Consider the following 19299-nt stretch of genomic DNA (forward strand, 5'->3'; position numbering starts at 1 on the left):
GTAAAATACTGTACAACTCTCATTTTTGTCTGAGAGTGGGAGGGGTATGTGTTTTTGTGGCTATATCAATAATACAAAGGATCTTTAACACAACTTTAGGGGGTGGGGAACAGATAAATTCTTAGTCATACTGCATGCCATGTTTTGGGTTGTTTTACTCACAAGTAAAATGTCTGTTTGAAAAACTATTGCCAGGCCATGAAACTTAATGCAAAATTATCTTTAGTATAATATAGAGTTATATATGAAAATGAAGAGAGAGAAAACTGTAGGTTGTAGGTTGACATTTTCATGGAACTGCCCTGCTAGTGAAATATAAGACTTTCACTTTTGTGTGCTTCTGTAGCTGCTTGTGTGTGAATGCTAAAACCCAGTACTCTCTAAAATCCGATTAAAAGGACACACATCACTTAGCGAGATAAATTTTATTGTTTGACTTTTATGTACTTAAACATACAGTAAAAAAAAAACCCAATCACTTTAAATATCATCACATTCTAGCGGGATTGCAAATTTATAAAAACAGATTACTGTACAGGAAACAGCAACAGTCTGCTACGGTAGAAGATATAATAGCATGTTTTTGTGTTTTTTAATTGCCTTCATTTATGCTAACAAGTGAATTGCCACATTATTCTTCTGTGATTCTAATCCTATCACAACACCTGCTCCAGCAGTATTTTAAACATATTTTGATTCTGCTAGAAAGCAAGTGGTCATGCTTCTGAAAACAGGATGAACCAGGAAAAGCCAAACTTAAGAATTTTGGGAACCTGCATTTCAAAACACAGAATGACAGAGAGAAATGGAGGGGGTGGAGGAGAGACACAGGGCTACAATGGCACATGTGGAAAAGGCAACCAGCATTGGGACACTGAACCCACCCTCCACCCCTACTTTTCTGCTTGACCCCCAACCCAATCAGATTTTCTTCCAGCCAAGCGGTGGGACAACAGTTGCCACTTCTCAACTTCAGGCGAACCTCCCCCCCAACCACCCATGTAGTTTATAGCAATTTTGCATTTCTGAAAATCTCGCATCCTAATGCACAGTTCATCCTAATGGCGTGTTAAGATATCCTGAGCATCTGCGGAAGTCTTCCTAAGTCTCATCTAAAGCTATAGTTTTGCGGTGGAGTTAGAATCATAGAATTGTAGAGCTGGGGAGAGAGAGGCAGATTTTCAGAAATACAAGCCCAGTCTAATTTTTGACTCAGGCAGGATTGGGGGGTCTCTCTTCACCCCCCACCCCCCCGCACCCCCATTGTTTTGAGCAAACAGGATTTGAAAAGCAGAGAGGAAAAGTGTCGAGTTTCACATTTGGAACTGGCCAGGGCACCATTCATCCTTTGCCTTCCAAGGCCCTCACAGACATCAGTTTTCCGCAGTAGCAGCAGCAGCAGCAGCAGCAGCAGCAGCAGCAGCAGCAGCAGCAGACTTTTGAGTTCCTGCGATGAAATTGTAAATAAAAAAGAAATGGAATACAGTATGGTTAAAATCAGAAAAGCGCATTTTCTGTGTTGACACAGCCCTGCAGACCCCCGACCAAGGTGAACGGAAAGGCTGGGGATCAGTAAACTTCCTATTTTTTTATTTTCGCGGCAGGCCTGTGGGCAAGAATCCAGTAATACTGTGGTCAGCTTGGCGGCCTGCAGATTCTGCAGGCTGCTTATTTAAAAGATGGGGAAATTCCATTCTAGGGCCAAAAGGGCATGCTATCCGAAATGCAGCACTAGAGGGGGGGTAGGGGCATCTCCAAGTAGGAGAGCAGAGAACGATCGCTGCCTGGGACCTTGAATGTTGCTTCCGGGCTGTTAGAGAATGCTGGGCAGGCTAGACCAACCAGTTCGCAGGCTCAAAGGCAGCCAGGGAGGGGGAATGTCTGTTGGACTGTCTTCCTGTACTGTTTTCAGTCATTGGTCTATATATTTATGTACGTGTTTGCCTTGTACATTCATGAACATTTATTATATACCTAAGACCTTAAAATTCTTATAACAGAACTTACGTACTTTTAATAATTCGCACTAAATTCTGCACCCATTTTGCTTCAGGGCTGACACAAACTCTGGTTCCTCTCCGCTTGAGTGTGATTCTGTAAAAACAAGCAAAGTGGAAAGAATTCGGAATTAGCAGTTTGTGCAAAGCAGGGCAAGCTGAACTGGAAGAAGCCTCATTAAGAAACCTTTGAGAGGAGACTGCTTGATGGGCACAGAGACCAATCTTCAGCCCCCTGCTCAGCTATGAGCTGAGCGTTGAGTAAGTCACCCACCTATTTGTCTATTCACTTTTGTGTTCCCTTCTATGATAACAAGGAAGGACAACTTGCAGCCTGCACCCAGGAATAGCAATGCAAGTAACAGCAGTACCTGCAATTGCTACCGGTACTCTACATTTTTTCAGGCACCTAAAAAGCAGAGACATCACCTTGCCTACAAAGGTCCGTATAGTGAAAGCTATGGTTTTCCCAGTAGTGATGTATGGAAATGAGAGCTGGACCATAAAGAAGGCTGATCGCCAAAGAATCGATGCTTTTGAATTATGGTGCTGGAAGAGACTCTTGAGAGTCCCATGGACTGCAAGAAGATCAAAGCTATCCATTCTGAAGGAAATCAGCCCCGAGTGCTCACTGGAAGGACAGATCCTGAAGCTGAGGCTCCAATACTTTGGCCACCTCATGAGAAGAGAAGAATCCTTGGAAAATACCCTGATGTTGGGAAAGATTGAGGGCACTAGGAGAAGGGGACGACAGAGGACGAGATGGTTGGACAGTGTTCTCGAAGCTACGAACATGAGTTTGACCAAACTGCAGGAGGCAGTGCAAGACAGGAGTGCCTGGAGTGCTATGGTCCATGGGGTCACGAAGAGTCGGACACGACTAAACAACAACAACAACAACTCTACATTTTTTTCAGGCATCTAGTTGCTATTTTGACTTTGAAATCCAGCATCTGCGCCGTCATAGAATCATAGAACTGTCAAGCTGGATGTAAGAAAGTGAAAGGCTTTTGGGATATGATATATAATGAACTTAAGAAAATGTTGAAGTATACATTTGCTTAAAAAAAAACCCATAAGCCTTTTTACTAGGAATTACAGGTACTGGAATTAAAAAACAAGACTTAAAACTTTTCCAATATGCAGTAACAGCAGCAAGAATATTAATCAAATAAATACATGGGTGGGATTGCAAGAAGCTTTGTAAGTTGCAAAATAGGAAAGTCGCTGTAATTTGGATTTTAGAGATATTTTTTTGTAATAACCTAAATCAATATAGATATTAGAGATAAATGTTAGAAAATCATATGAAGGGTTTGATGGAAATCAAGGCTTGAAAAAGCCAAAGTGATAAAATATGGAAATAAGGAGATGGATATGATCATTGTAATGTAAAAAATTAATAAAATATTATACGGCAAAAAAAGAAGAACTGTCAAGTTGGAAGGGACCCCGAGGGTCATCCATTCCAACCCCCTGCGATGCAGGAATGTCATTCACGCAATGCACCTTTACATGTGTGTTGCATAATGCGTGAACATCTCTTGTAACCAAAATGACCTCATGGGCCAAATGGGGAGGTCAGTTAGGACCACATAGGCCAGAGGTTTCTCACCATAGGCACAATACAGCACATGTCAGGGTGTTATTTAATGGCAAGTAATGCAGATAGCACCACACTTCCCAGCACGTTCTGAGAAGCAGGAGCGTGGGAACACAAAAAGTACACAAGAGATGGCAAGGATAACGGCCAAACAAAATAATGGATTTGATTCATAGAAGAAGAAGAAGAAGAAGAAGAAGAAGAAGAAGAAGAAGAAGAAGAAGAAGAAGAAGAAGAAGAAGAAGAAGAAGAAGAAGAAGAAGAAGAGTTTGGATTTGATATACCGCTTTATCACTACCTGAAGGAGTCTCAAAGCGGCTAACATTCTCCTTTCCCTTCCTCCCCCACAACAAACACTCTGTGAGGTGAGTGGGGCTGAGAGACTTCAGAGAAGTGTGACTAGCCCAAGCAGCTGCATGTGGAGGAGCGGAGACGCGAACCCGGTTCCCCAGATTACGAGTCTACCGCTCTTAACCACTACACCACACTGGCTCTCCAGTGAAGGGACCACGAGGGTCATTTAATCCAACCCCCTGCAAAGCAGGAATCTTTTGCCCAATGTAGGGCTCAAACCCACAGCCCTGAAATTGACTACTGACTGAGCTGTCACGGCACAGGAAATAACATTCTGCAAAGAGGAAATAGAGGAAATCTGCTAATGAGGGAATAAGGCCCACTGAAGAGTGAGACTTACTTCCAGGTAAACATGCGTAGAATTGCACTTTTTTAGTGACAGGGAACTTAACTTTAGCATGTTCTTTTTATATACAGAACGTTTACACAGGGCTTGTTTCCACACCGGAAGACAGAAATCAGTTGAAAGATTGGGGGGGGGGAGGCATTAGTTATGTTACGATTGCCATAACAGTGAAAATCCGGGCAGAAAAGTTGTTGAACTTTTTCTGGCAAAGTTGTTGAGCTGTTTTGCCCAAAATTGTTGAGCTTTTCTTGTTGTCTGAGGTATTTTTAAGAAAACATGGGTTGCCATGCCTCCAGATTTTCCCAGACCTTTTTTCTAGCGATTTCTGCCTGGACACTGCTTCCAACTGCAGTATTCCGGAGAGGTTGGGGAAATTCTGGACGTATGGCAAGTTATTTTGGATCTCTGCTATGATGGTCATGCATGACTGAGGTCACTTACATCACTTCCATCTTGTTGCAGGCGCTTCCAGGTGGAAAAATACTGACACTTGCGTATTTTGAAGAAGGGATGAAGGTAGACCTTACTTTTGCACATCTGCAGCCTATCAGCGGATCAAAGATACCTGCGGGCCGAAGATACAGCGATTGAGAATTCGAGAGGTCTCTAGGCAGAGATAAAGGCATTTCAAAGCACCTGGGGCTTTGCAGAGCTGCCTACTGAGTACAGCATCTCTACATTGTTTAGCACTAATCCTATAGTTTCTCACTGATTTCTTGGGAAAGGCAAAATGCTCTAGGGTTGGCCAACTCCCAAGAGACTCCGATCTACTCGCAGAGTTAAAAACTGGCAGTGATCTACCCCCTTTTGGGGGTTCAGGTCAAGGTTGTTGAGCTTTTTTTAGGAAGGAGGAAGGCCCGTTTTTTAGGGGTTTGGGTCAAAGTTGTTTTTAGGGAAGAGGAAAGCCCTGTTTTTTGGGAGTGCAGGGCAAAAATGTTGAGCTTTTTTAAGGGGAGCCAAATTTGTTTAGCTTTTTGGGGGGGAGCCAGTGATCTACCACAGACGTCCAGTGATCTACCGGTAGATCACAATCTACCTGTTGGACATGCCTGCGTCTAGAGGAGGCACAATAGTACAGTCAATGTTTGCAGCTTCACCTCACTCCATAGGTGTGGTCTTCAGTTTCTGCCCAAGCAAGCAGATGGGGGGGAGCCATGTCCCACCTCGAACTCTTTGGAGCAAAGATGGCATCGAAATGTAGAAGTAAATACATTTCTGGCAGGTTCAGAATTCTGCCCACCTCGAAAAGAAAGGGTTGCCTTGAGCTAGCTACTGTCTCTCAGGCCCAGCCCTCCCTCGCAGGATTGTTGTGAGGCAAATAATCGAGCTCCACGGACATAAGGGTGGCAGGGAAACGAAAAGACAAAAGCAGTTTGCTTTGTAAATTTGACGGTTTTTAACCTCCATTCTGTAAATTGGCCAGAGGACCTTGGTTCCTGGGCAGTATAGAAAAAACATTAAATGAATCAAAGGGATAAACTTAAGATTGTAATCATGAATGACCGAGCAGAGGGGGAAAAGCGGGAGAAGAAAACCCCACGATGATGCTTACCTGCGTAGCTGATGTGGCAGGTAAGAAGCAGGGCGAACAGCACAGCCAGGAAGCGGGATCCCATTCTGGATTTGGTTGTCAGCTGCACACTCAGCAAAGGAAGAGCTCAGCCTTCAGCGCTTGCCGGGATGCAGTTTTGGTGGCCAACACGGGCTCTATTTATTCCATAGAGCCGGCCTTTACATCATCAGCCAAGGGGCTATTTTTAGAAATCATATATACAACAGTTGCATCATCTTCATAGCCCATTTCCCATCCTCAGAATTTGCATTGCTGAATTGGCAATTTGAAGCACAGAAAACTTCCAAAAAAACGATGTCCTTTCTCACTTCTCCTTTCTAAGCCACCTTTCCATTACAGGTCTTGCCACCTCCTCCTTCAATCTTCCGGTGCTTCTGTCTTCTTTCTGTTTCAATAATTGACTTTATTTTGCTGCTGCTGCTGCTATTCTTCTATCGTCTCTTTTTCTATGCACTCCATGATACAAAGGCAGCCTCTGCACATTTGAAATACAACTCTGGCCCTTTAAACAGCCATAGTTTCCCTGCCAGGATTCCTGGGAACTGTAGTTTGTTCAGGGTGCTGAGAGATGTTAAGGCAACCCTAGTCCTCTCCCAGAGCTACAGCACTCAGTGGTTTCCCAAATCAATCCCTCTTCACAGGAACCTCTGTAAGAACTGTAGCTCTTGGAAGGGAATAGCAGACAGCACCCTTAGCAAACCGCAGTTCCCATAATGCTTTTGGGGAGGGGAGCCATGACTGTTTAAACTGGCATAGGGCTGCTTTTTTAAAAAGTCTTGTGTAGACGGAGCTGTTCGCAGAGGCATCTTTACCATAGGGCCTAGTGGCGCGTTGCGCCAGGGCGCCGGCCTCTCGGGGGCACTGGCAGGGCACAACCAGCCACTAATCCCTATGGCTCCGCCGCCTCCGCCTCCACCTCTCCCTTGGCTGCAGGAATCAGCGGGCTGTCGTCAGGCAGCGGAGGAGGAGGCAGCGCCCCGGAGCCTTGCAAGTGAGCAAGGGGTTCCGGCTGTCTGGCCAGGACTCCGCGCCGCGCCTCCTTCTCCTTTCCCCCGCACTGTGTGCGCGCTGGTGGCAAAGCCTCTCCAGAGGCCGCACTCTCCCCTTCCCAGCCCTGTGGCTCTCCGCGCGGTGATGGCTCAGCTGAGTTGGAGCCCTGAGGCCTCCCGGCGACGGGGAGGCAGCGAGTGCGGCGGGCCTGTTGTGGGACACGGCGGCGGCAGAGGACGAGGCACCGTGGTCAGGGCCTGGCGGGAAGGCACACCGCCCTCCCCAGGAGGCTTCGGTGCTGCTCTTCCCCAGCCAAGGCAGCCAGGGGATGGGCTGCGGCCTCCTGCGCTACCCGAACGTGTGCAGGTGAGGTGGCAGGCATGCGTGTGGGAGGGTGGGAGGGACAGTGGGATGGGCTCCCTCGGAAAGTGGTGGACTCTCCTTCCTTGGAAGTTTCTAAAGAGAGGTTGGATGGTTGTCTTGTCCAGGATTTTTTGGCTATGATTTCTGCATTGCAGGGGGTTGGACTAGATGAACCTTGGGGGTCCCTTCTGCCTCCACGTTCCTATGATTCTATGATTAGTGAGTAGCATCCAAACCTGAGGTGGGAAGAAAAGAAACATATATAAGTAGCAAGGGGGAAATGACAGCCTATTCAAGCAGCATTCTTCCTCTAAGTTCCCTCTGTGTGCTCTCTGTCTCTCTCTCATGGCTGCAAAACAGTCTGAAACCTCCCTTCTGCTAGTATCGCCTTCTTCTTCTTTGGCGATCCCTCGTAGCCTAGTAAAATTGTCTTCCATAAACACGGTTTTAACAATGAGTCAGTTAAGTGACTGTGGAGGCCAGTTCTGGATCCACACATCCTTCCACAGTGGGGACATTGGTTTCCAGGTGGGAGTTGATCACGGTGTGGATTTGCCAAGCGTGCCTTCCTCTTAGCACGTTTCTCCCTTGCGTCCTGAGTTCAAATGTCTTCAAAGCCCATGACACCTTTGGTAAAGGCTGTTCTCCAACTGGAGCGCTCGCAGGCCAGTGTTTCCCAGCTGTCGGTATTCATAGTACTGTGCATTTTTAAAGATTTGCCTTGAGAGAGTCTTTGAACCTCTTTTGTTGACTACCAGCAATACGCTTTGCATTTTTAAGTTTGGAATAGAGTAGTTGCTTTGGAAGACGGTCATCAGGCATCCGCACAACATGACCAACGAAGTGGATGTTGAAGAATCATTGCTCCTCGCAGAGTGACAATTCCCAGAGTTCCCTGTTAAACTACTTTGGGAACTGTAGCTCTGCAGGAGGAATAGGGATCACAGAGCCTGTGGTCCTTCAACACCCACCAGGCCAAACAAACATGGTCAATAGTCAGGGGCGATGAGCAGTTGCAGTCCATAACCATCTGAAGGGTTGCAGTTCTCTGCCACCATTGCCATGATCCTCAGGAGCCCTGGGAACAACCCTCGACCTTGCCTGAAGACGTGATTTGGTTTCCCGAGGGCAACAGTTATAGCCCGATCCTGCCAAGAAAGGAGGAAAGGAGATCAGAAGCGCTGCTGTTGCATCTTAAGCCACCAGATGGCAGCACAGAGCAAGGCAGTGGCAGCCCCGACAACCAAGCGCCTGCTAGGTATCTACCACACTGTTCTTAAAGGCACAAGGACTACTGTCCTGCACCGAGTCTAGGGCTTGTCGATCAGAAGGTCGGAGGTTCGAATCCCCGCGACGGGGTGAGCTCCCGTTGCCAACCTAGCAGTTTGAAAGCACATCAAAGTGCCAGTGGATAAATAGGTACCACTCCGGCAGGAAGGTAAACGACGATTCCGTGCGCTGCTCTGGTTCGGCTCCCTCGGCCAGTAAAGCGAGATGAGCGCCGCAACCCCAGAGTAGTCCGCGACTGGACCTAAGGGTCAGGGGTCCCTTTACCTTTACCTTTAAGCCCCATTAAAAACAAAAGGACTTACTTCTGAGTAAACACATATTCCGTTGCATGTTTACCAGGGACTTCTTAATGCAGGGGCGCCCAAACCTTTTTTCAAAGAGGGCCAGATTTGATGAAGTGAACATGTGTGAGGGCCGACCAAAGTTGTTGAGCTTTCTTTAGGATTGAAGTTGTTGAGCTTCTATTTTACCCCAGGAGATAAACTGCCACAGGGGCCGGATTAAACAGACAGGCGGGCCGGAGTAGGCCCCCGAAACCGACTTTAGACATGCCTGTCTTAAGGAGTACCTTTGCAGCAGAAGACATTTAAAGGTCTCTGCAAAGAATTCGGTTTGCATCGCCATTGGGGGCGAGTGCGGGATTCTTTGACATCCACACAAACTCATTGTGTGGCGGTTTTTTGTTTAACTTCTAGAGAGTACCTGATCTCAGAGGGAACCACCACAGGAATGATCCAGTTGCTAGAAGAAAAGGAAGGGCGAACTACAGTGATCCCAAGGAGTAGGAAATGATACAGACGTGTATTCATAGAATCATAGAATCATAGAGTTGGAAGAGACCACAAGGGCCATCCAGTCCAACCCCCTGCCAAGCAGGAAACACCATCAAAGCATTCTTGACATATGCCTGTCAAGCCTCTGCTTAAAGACCTCCAAAGAAGGAGACTCCACCACACTCCTTGGTAGCAAATTCCACTGCCGAACAGCTCTTACTGTCAGGAAGTTCTTCCTAATGTTTAGGTGGAATCTTCTTTCTTGAAGTTTGAATCCATTGCTCCGTGTCCGCTTCTCTGGAGCAGCAGAAAACAATCTTTCTCCCTCCTCTATATGACATCCTTTCATGTATTTGAACATGGGTATCATATCACCCCTTAAACTTCTCTTCTCCAGGCTAAACATACCCAGCTCACTAAGCCGTTCCTCATAAGGCATCGTTTCCAGGCCTTTGACCATTTTGGTTGCCCTCTTCTGGACACGTTCCAGCTTGTCAGTATCCTTCTTGAACTGTGGTGCCCAGAACTGGACACAGTACTCCAGGTGAGGTCTGACCAGAGCAGAATACAGTGGTACTATTACTTCCCTTGATCTAGATGCTATACTCCTATTGATGCAGCCCAGAATTGCATTGGCTTTTTTAGCTGCTGCATCACACTGCTGACTCATGTCAAGTTTGTGGTCTACCAAGACTCCTAGATCCTTTTCACATGTACTGCTCTCAAGCCAGGTGTCACACCCATCCTGTATTAAAGAGGAGGGGAAAACAACAGTTCTTTAGGGACCCCAATCATTCCTCTTGTCTGATGTCTAAGCAACTCACTTGTCAGTCACTGCTCTGACTTGACTCAGTGGCTACAAACAAAGAAAGGCAGGAGCAGCCAGGCTTGTTTGAAGGAAGTGTTACTACTCACATTTTTCATTCTGTTTTTTAAAAAATGTTTGGAACATTATCTATCATCTATCTATCTATCTATCTATCTATCTATCTATCTATCTATCTATCTATCTACCGTATCTATCAGTATCTACCAGGGGGGGAAGGTTCCCAAAAAGTGGTGTGCAACAGCAGAACAAACTTTCAGACAAAATACAATAGTTTAAAAGAAATTTATTCTCTTGATCTCCTACAATCATTCAGACAGGGGAACTTGCTTTCTTACTGGTCTTTGGTTTGAATGCATGCATTCTGAAATTGGAAAAAAAGCCCCTAAGATAGTTTTTGGCAGAGTTAGGGGTCCAATCGGTAAACTGAACCAGCATTTTTTTCCCCTTTCCCTTTCTCCTACCCTGATTATTCTCGCAAACAAGGCATTTTGGCATCTTCAATAGAAAAGAGCTCACCCCCTTCCTCTTTGTCGTGATAACGGCTTTCTTGGGAATGCCCCTCTCTTCAAAAGTTTGCTGCCTCTAAAGAATGTGACTATGTTTGTGAGAGGGGATTTACAACCACCATCGAAAGAAATCAGCAGAAAAATGTCTTATCGGCGGTTCAAGTGGGGAACAGAAGGTACAGAAAAGTCAGAATCTGTGCTGGAACCTGGATATATTGTCTCTGATGAATTCAGAAAAATCCTGTGCTTTTAGGGGAGACTTGATGATGGCTGGCTGGCAGCCTGAATACCAATGACTGTATTCTGATATCTGAAGGTATCTGAAGAAGTGTGCATGCACACGAAAGCTCATACCAAAATAAAAACTTAGTTGGTCTTTAAGGTGCTACTGAAGGAATTTTTTTATTTTACCAATGACTGTGATACTGACTGCTTACATACTGTACCTTTAGAGCAGTGTTTCTCAACCAGTGTGCCTCCAGATGTTTTGGGACTACAACTCCCATCATTCCTGACCACTGGTCTTGCTAACTAGGGATGATGGGAGTTGTAGTCCCAAAACATCTGGAGGCACACTGGTTGGGAAACACTGCTTTAGAGCACACTCTCCCCTCCCAAGAATCCCGGGAACTGTAGTTTAACCCTCACAGAACTACAGTTCACAGTAGCCTTAACAACCCACCGGATCCGGGATACTTTGGGAGAAATAACATGCTTTTACAATGTATGGAGTGCGCACATCCATCCATCTTCAGAAGCAGAGTCTGTCCTACTGTCAAACTGCTCTTACCATCAGAAAGATCTTCCGGCTGCTGAGTTGGAATCTCCTTTCTTGTAACGTGAAGCCATTGGTTCAGGTCCTACCCTCCAGAAAAGGAGTTCAACAACACCTGGACAACCACAGGCTCCCTGAATTGCAGCATGCTTGTGAGAACCCATGACAACCTGCCCTTTTTATGGCACCATGGGAGGCGTGCCATCTGTCAACAGTAGCAGAAGACCGGCTCTTCGCTTTTTGCATATGTGTTTGCTCTGCAACGGTCTCCGCTCAATTCGGTTGCGTGAAATACGGGGCCCCGGTGTAAGGGTGCTGAGGATGCTTCCCACGAGTCACGACACACAATCACCTTGAGTAATATCTACAAGGCTTTATTATACAACTATATACAAGACAAGGACCCAGGTGGCGTTGTGGTTAAACCACTGAGCCTAGGGCTTGCTGATCAGAAGGTCGGCGGTTCGAATCCCTGTGACGGGGTGAGCTCCCCTTGCTCGGTCCCAGCTCCTGCCAACCTAGCAGTTCTAAAGCAAGTCAAAGTGCAAGTAGATAAATAGGTACCACTCCGGCGGGAAGGTAAACGGTGTTTCCATGTGCTGCTCTGGTTCGCCAGAAGTGGCTTTGTCATGCTGGCCACATGACCTGGAAGCTATACGCCGGCTTCCTCGGCCAATAATGCGAGATGAGCGCGCAACCCCAGAGTCGGTCACGACTGGACCTAATGGTCAGGGATCCCTTTACCTTTACCTATATACAAGACAGAGTGAAAATGTCCATGACTGTTCAGTCTGAGTCAGAGTCCGGAAGTGCCAGACGGCGGAACTTTCTCCAGCATAGTAGCCTTGGTGCCCTTAGTCTCCTCCTCTCCTCCCTGCATCCCCCCCCCCCCATTGCTGAGGGGAAGGGGCGATGGTGGTCTCCTCTCCTCCTGAACTACTCAATTGTTGACCGGGCTCCTTGGCCACTGACCCCTCCCCTTCCACAGCGCTCTGTTCTGATGCTTCGGGACCTTCCTCGTTGGGTTTCTGAGCTGCCAGCATCCTTGGCTGCCTCTCTGAGCAATGATCCCACCTGACAGCATATCAGAGACCCTGCACTGCCCAGCTGGGCTCTTCGTTGACCCCTGGTGGTTCCCTGACATCTGGCCAACTCTACAATTCTATGCTTCTATGTTCTTATGAGAGCACTCAATACACTTGTTTATTAAGGCCCTCACTTCCTCCCAAAATCTTATCTTCCATGTTCCGGACTGCAGAATCTGGGACCGGGACCGGCAGCCATTTGACACCGGAAGTTGCGTCGACGTAACTTCCGGTGTCGCTTTGCCCTTCTATGGGCACCAAAATGGCCGCCGCCAGCTTCGAAAGTCGCTTGTACGCATGTCAGGAAGTGTGCCGACGCAACTTCCGGTGTCGCTCCGCCCATCTATGGGCACCAAAAATGGCCGCCGCCAACACCGGAAGTCGCGTCTATGCACTTCCGGACATGCGTAGATGTGACTTTTGAAGCTGGTGGTGGCCATTTTTGGTGCCCATAGAAGGGCAAATCGGAAAGAAAAAAAATGGCCGCCGGGAAAAGGTAAGTAAAAAAGGGGTTTTCCCGGGGAAAACGGGATACTTGGCAGCTATGTCCCAAATCCAGCTGCCTTGCCTGCCTCAGTTTTGGTCCTGAAGATGTCTTTGGTGGTGGTGATTCGCTGGAATAATACTATTTCCTCCCATAAGTATCTTCCCCTGCAGCTAAGGTAGAGGGTTCCTCTGACCAATAGGCTTGCAGTCTCGGCCACTGTGCTGTTGATTCACTCAACTGCTGATCTGCTGAGCTGTCAGATCCTTTGGAAGGTAGTGACAGTCGTGAAGCAGATCTGGGTCCTGTGAGGACACTGCTGCGTCCATATGTTTGGCTGAGAGTGCAGGCCAGCTCCCCGCTGTAGAAGCACATGCACAGCACGTTTGCAGAGGACACCAGCGAGGGGTTTCACGCCTCCTGCTGCAACTGAGCGCCGGTCAGAAGTCTTGGCTAATCGCGTTGTGCAAGGCCTCGTGTGGAAGGAGCATGGAGGAGACTGTGGCGTGAGAAGGAGCAAGGAAAGTTGCAAAGGGGAGAAGAGACTTCAGGAGAAGTGAAAATGGCCGGGAGGCAAAGCAACCATTGACATTGGACAGAATGGAAAAGGAGGGAAAGACAGAAGATTGAGAATCTGAAGGGGATTCATGCATAAAAGAAAAGCAAGGGGCTGAGGAAGACTTGGAGATGGGAGAGAGAGAAACTTGATTCAGTTCATATTTAAAGGTGCACAGACTTATTTTTGTGCTTTCTGGGGGAAAGGTGCAAATTGGGATACAGGCGTCCTTGAAATTCCATACTTCTCTGAATTTTTGCAATGCAAAATTCTCCAATTTGTACAGTGTGCCATACTAACACAGACATCATTTTTAAAAATACTGTTGGGTGCCCAGAAATGCTGGTGAACTTTCATGAAGCCTTCTAAAGAAAAAAATTGCAGACTGATGTGGAAATATGGAGAACAACAGAAGATTTGGAAACACATTTCTGAGCAATAGCAAGATCATAGAGGGTTCTAGGGTGTGTATTCCGTTGGAGAACTGAGAAGTGGCAGAGGCTGTCTTAGCTTTAAGAAACAGGTTTTTTTTTGCCTATTTACACCTTCAGTCTGCATGGAATGAGTCCAGATCTTACAGTGTGGTCATTTCAAGAGGGGCTTGTCCCCCACAGAATCGCAGCCCTCAAATCCAAGGCCTCTCTCCCAGCCAGCCTTCAGCCAGCCTGCCCAAGATGGAGCCCAGTCTTTCTTCTTCCCAGAACACCCTGCTAAAAACTTTCTTTTCCTGTCACCTCACACCTGGTTACCCTGGCAGCCTTCCAAACCCCAGTCTCTGTTCACACCTCAGGGCAAGGGGGGAGGACAGTTCTCTTGCACTGCCAATGGCCCTCAATGGTTTCTTAATAGCCCTAGCTTGGCCAGGTCATAGAATCATAGAGTTGGAAGAGACCACAAGGGCCATCCAGTCCAACCCCCTGCCAAGCAGGAAACACTATCAAAGCATTCTTGACATATGCCTGTCAAGCCTCTGCTTAAAGACCTCCAAAGAAGGAGACTCCACCACACTCCTTGGCAGCAAATTCCACTGCCGAACAGCTCTTACTGTCAGGAAGTTCTTTCTAATGTTTAGGTGGAATCTTCTTTCTTGAAATTTGAATCCATTGCTCCATGTCCGCTTATCTGGAGCAGCAGAAAACAACCTTTCTCCCTCCTCTATATGACATCCTTTTATATATTTGAACATGGCTATCATATCACCCCTTAACCTTCTCTTCTCCAGGCTAAACATACCCAGCTCCCTAAGCCGTTCCTTATAAGGCATCGTTTCCAGGCCTTTGACCATTTTGGTTGCCCTCTTCTGGACACGTTCCAGCTTGTCAGTATCCTTCTTGAACTGTGGTGCCCAGAACTGGACACAGTACTCCAGGTGAGGTCTGTGCAGAGCAGAATACAGTGGTACTATTACTTCCCTAGATCTAGATGCTATACTCCTATTGATGCAGCCCAGAATTGCATTACTTGTTGTACAAGTAGCTTCCACTACAGCACCTTTGTTTAGGATCCCCCTGCTGTGCCACCCTGAGAAACAGCCCTCTGCTATTGCCAGAGCCCTTGTGCCAGCAGAGAGAGATTATTGCATATGCACAACCCAAAGTATTTATTTTGATAGCTTTGCCCAAGTACAGTTGTCTGCTGGGAATTTTTTAGGGTGTCCTGTGATTCCTCTATTTTAACCTTATTCACTTAGGCAGCGTTTCTGAAATGCGTGGGGAAGCTTCCTCAATACCGAAGGCTCTCTGCCAGCTTTCATGCATTTGCTTCCTCAATCTCGGCCCTCCAGATGTTTTGAGACTACAATTCCCATCATCCCTGACCACTGGTCCTGCTAGCTAGGGATCATGGGAGTTGGAGGCCAAAAACATCTGGAGAGCCGCAGTTTGAGGAAGCCTGCATTACTGGATTTGAGGTTTTGGTGGCATACAGGGCAGTTCAGATTTGGAATTATGTACCGTATTTTTCCGTCTATAAGACGCCCCCATGTATAAGACGCCCCCTATTTTGGGGGACTCAGATTTTTAAAAAATGGGGGGAGTTGGTCCCGTGTATAAGACACCCCCTAATTTTTGACATTGTTTTTAAGGGGGGGAACCTAGTATTATACACAGAAAAATACGGTAAATATTATCAGCACTTTTCCTTCTTATGGACACGGCAGCTGTTTTAACACCCCTGTTATATGGTGATTTTCTATATTGGGTTTTCTATATTGGGCTAAGAGGCATGGTTTAGCTTGGCATATGTATATGTAAGAACTTGAGACGGACTTTAAAACACCACTGATAACAACCATTGGTGGTTAATAATAATAATTATTAGTTATAATAATAATAATTATTATTATTATTTATTTATACCCCGCCCATCTAGCTGGATTTCCCCAGCCACTCCTACACAAGTGTTCTGCCTGTCTATTCTTTATGCCTTAAGGTATTTGTTTTTACATTTTTGTGGTTATAATTGGATATTATATAGTTGCACAGTGTTGGAGGGGGCTTTCCCACCCCCATATATTTTATTTCCCAGCTTGCAAGGAGTGGAAACGAACACAACCAGAGTCAGAACCTCATCTGCCTGACCCAACCTTCAGATCCCCTACGCAGCCATCTCTATTGATAATTGTTTAATTCACACTGAAATAGAAAGTAAAGCTTTGAATCAAACTGATGGGCCTGGGCAATGTTTCATTCCAGTTGCTTCAAGCTCTTGGTCTCTCTTAGTCTGAAAAACCACTGTTTCTACTGTTGTAGAAACTCTGCAGAGAGAGCTCTGCAGAGCCACCAGTTCAAAGAGCTTCTTTAAAAACCTTGAAGCAGCATCCGGAGATTTCGTTTACTGCTATGAAGTGTGCTGACTAAGTAGGGAAGATACATTGAAGAAGTGCTTCTATGCATGAAGGGAGGAGGTTAAACTTCCTGGAGCCCGAAGCTAAGGCTGTACCTAATCTGAGCGTTCCCCAGTGGCTCAATGACCGTACTTTCCTTGTTGGGACGTGGGTGGCGCTGTGCTGTAAACCACGGAGCCTCTTGGGCTTGCTGATCAGAAGGTCGGCGGTTCGAAACCCGCAACGGGGTAAGCTCCTGTTGCTCAGTCCCAGCTCCTGCCCACCTAGCATTTTGAAAGCACGCCAGTGCAAGTAGATAAATAGGTACCACTGCAGCGGGAAGGTAAACCACGTTTCCATGTGCTCTGGTTTCCGTCACGGTGTCCTGTTGCACCAGAAGCAGTTTAGTCATGACCTGGAAAGCTGTCTGTGGACAAACACCAGCTCCCTCAGCCTGAAAGCGAGATGAGCGCCGCAACCCCATAGTCGCCTTTGACTGGACGTAACCGTCCAGGGGTCCTTTACCTTTTACCTTACTTTCCTCTTTCAGATCTCAATGTGAAGCTGCAAAGGGGGGCAGGAATCACCTGCACTGTGAACTCCGCAATAGATACTGCATGAATGCTTATGGGGTGGTTAAAGCTCTTCCACACACACTTGCACTTGCTGAGCAGGAAAAACAAGCAAACCCTGTGCAATATGCATTAAGGGTCCAAACTTACCGGAGATGTTTAGTGCATGTTTTAAAGGCCTTACAAATGAAGGATCAGCAATTCTCTTTGGGAAGCTCTTCAGTTTCAAAGTAGAAGCTGTATCACCTGATATTCAATCTGAGCTGTTAAAATCACAGAGTAATACAGTGGTACCTTGGTTCCCAAACGCCAAAAGCCCAGAAGTAAGTGTTTCGGTTTTCGAATGTTTTTCGGAAGCTGAACGTTCGATGTGGCTGGCGGCTATTGTTTCCGGGGCACCTGCACCAATCAGTAGCTGCGCCTTGGTTTTCAAACATTTCAGAAGTCAAACGGACTTCCAGAATGGATTAAGTCTGGCACTTTTGTGTCACTTTTGCTGTTTATTTTGCGTCTTTGTTTTTTGAGGCTTTTTCAGTTCATTTGTTTTTGTGGCTGTGTGGAACCCAGTTCAGCTACTGATGGATTGATGGATTGATTGTGTGATTGCGGAAATGGATAAAAGCCCCCCCCCATCCAAACAATGCAGTGCAGGTAAGGAAAAAATTATTTTTTAAAATTTTTATCACCTACAATGCTGTCTTGTTTACTTTATAGTATAGCACATTGATTGTTGCTTTCGTTTTATGGATCAATGGTCTCGTTAGATAGTAAAATCCATGTTAAATTGCTGTTTTAGGGGGTTGTTTTTAAAAGTCAGGAACGGATTGATCCGTTTTGCATTACTTTCTATGGGAAAGCGTGCCTTGGTTTTGGAACGGACTTCCGGAACGGATTAAGTTTGAGAACCAAGGTACCATTGTACTGGCCAAATAGAAGGTAGTGTTTTAATATGGCTTGGGTCTTTTAAGTATGGAACCAGGTTCCTCATGTATTTTGTGCAAATGTTGTCCCTGAGATTGCTTGACATTTAAGGGCTTAATAAACAGACAACCTTAACGTCACATTTTTTTCCAGCTGCAGATCATCAGCTTTCCAAAGGCACACATTTCCCCCAACTTCACATTTTTATGTCCAGCTACAAACTAAACAACAATAACAGACCTGGAGCACACACACACACACACCAAATTTGGCCAAAACAGGCAGCGCTTCTCCCACAGAGCATGGATGTTCCTAACCAAAAACAGTGGTCCTCCTTTGGGGCGCCCACATCAACCACAGCCCGACACTGACACCCAGTGGCGAAAGAAAGGAACTGTGCCTCGAAACTTCTGTTAGATTTGTTTTGGTCAAGGGGAAGACTAAGCATAGCAGCTAACACACTTTTATAAAATTGGTAAGAGCAGGGGGTTCAGCATTCCCAGATATTAGAACTAAACACAATACTACATCGGTCTTGAAAGATCTACATTGGCTCCCAGTATGTTTCCGAGCACAATTCAAAGTGTTGGTGCTGACCTTTAAAGCCCTAAACGGCCTCGGTCCAGTATACCTGAAGGAGCGTCTCCACCCCCATCATTCAGCCCGGACACTGAGATCCAGCACCGAGGGCCTTCTGGCAGTTCCCTCGTTGCGAGAAGTGAAGTTGCAGGGAACCAGGCAGAGGGCCTTCTCGGTGGTGGCGCCCGCCCTGTAGAACGCCCTCCCATCAGATGTCAAAGAGAAAAACAGCTACCAGATTTTTAAAAGACATCGGAAGGCAGCCCTGTTTAGGGAGGCTTTTAATGTTTAATAGATTATTTTATTTCATTTTTCTGTTTAATAGATTATTTTATTTCATTTTTCTGTTGGAAGCTGCCCAGAGTGGCTGGGGAAACCCAGCCAGATGGGCGGGGTATAAATAATAAATTATTATTATTATTATTATTATTATTATTATTATTATTATTATTATGTGGAGAGTCTGTTCATGAGCTTAAAAGCGCTTAGTTTATCTTCTGTTTTGTTAATGCTGCTAATGTTGTTTTATAGATTATAAATGCTGTATCGAATTGTTAATCGGATAATGTGACATTTGCTTTAGCTTCTCCTTATTGCTTCGTTAACAGTGTTTTATAGATTGCAATTGTTTCAATGACAATTTGTTAGTTATTCTATATGGTTTAGGTTGCATTTGTGATCTTCTGTTATGTGCCGCTGTGTTACTGTTGTTTATTGTTTGCAAGCCGCTTTGGGATTCATTTGAATGAAAAATGGCATAGAAATGTAATAAATCAAAATCAAATGAAATTGCAAATGTCCGGCAGTGTTTTCCTGTACAATAAGGGACAGGAGGGGCAGGTTCCCCAACCTGGCACAAAGGGAAGGTCCCAGGGTGGG

The 19299-nt window shown here is 46.1% G+C and overlaps 1 protein-coding gene across 2 annotated transcripts; it reads right to left on the bottom strand.

Moving 5' to 3' along the window:
- Positions 1–410: 410 nt before the first annotated feature.
- LOC118083490 (C-X-C motif chemokine 13-like) lies at positions 411–6707 on the bottom strand. Of its 2 annotated transcripts, XM_088660616.1 has the most exons (5): positions 5853–6003; positions 4742–4865; positions 2012–2094; positions 1414–1447; positions 411–1383 (listed from the first exon to the last, which is right to left on the bottom strand). In XM_088660616.1, exons 1-5 carry the CDS (start codon positions 5914–5916, stop codon positions 1374–1376), a joined length of 315 nt encoding a protein of 104 aa, XP_088516742.1. In that variant the 5' UTR covers positions 5917–6003; the 3' UTR covers positions 411–1373. The 2 variants fall into 2 exon arrangements, with proteins under 2 accessions (XP_088516742.1, XP_060135114.2); XM_060279131.2 differs by having other exon boundaries at positions 411–1447; positions 5853–6707.
- Positions 6708–19299: the final 12592 nt, after the last annotated feature.

This window comes from Zootoca vivipara, chromosome Z1, assembly GCF_965207765.1.
Source record: "Zootoca vivipara chromosome Z1, rZooViv2.hap1.1, whole genome shotgun sequence".
Classification (NCBI taxonomy): domain Eukaryota; kingdom Metazoa; phylum Chordata; class Lepidosauria; order Squamata; family Lacertidae; genus Zootoca; species Zootoca vivipara.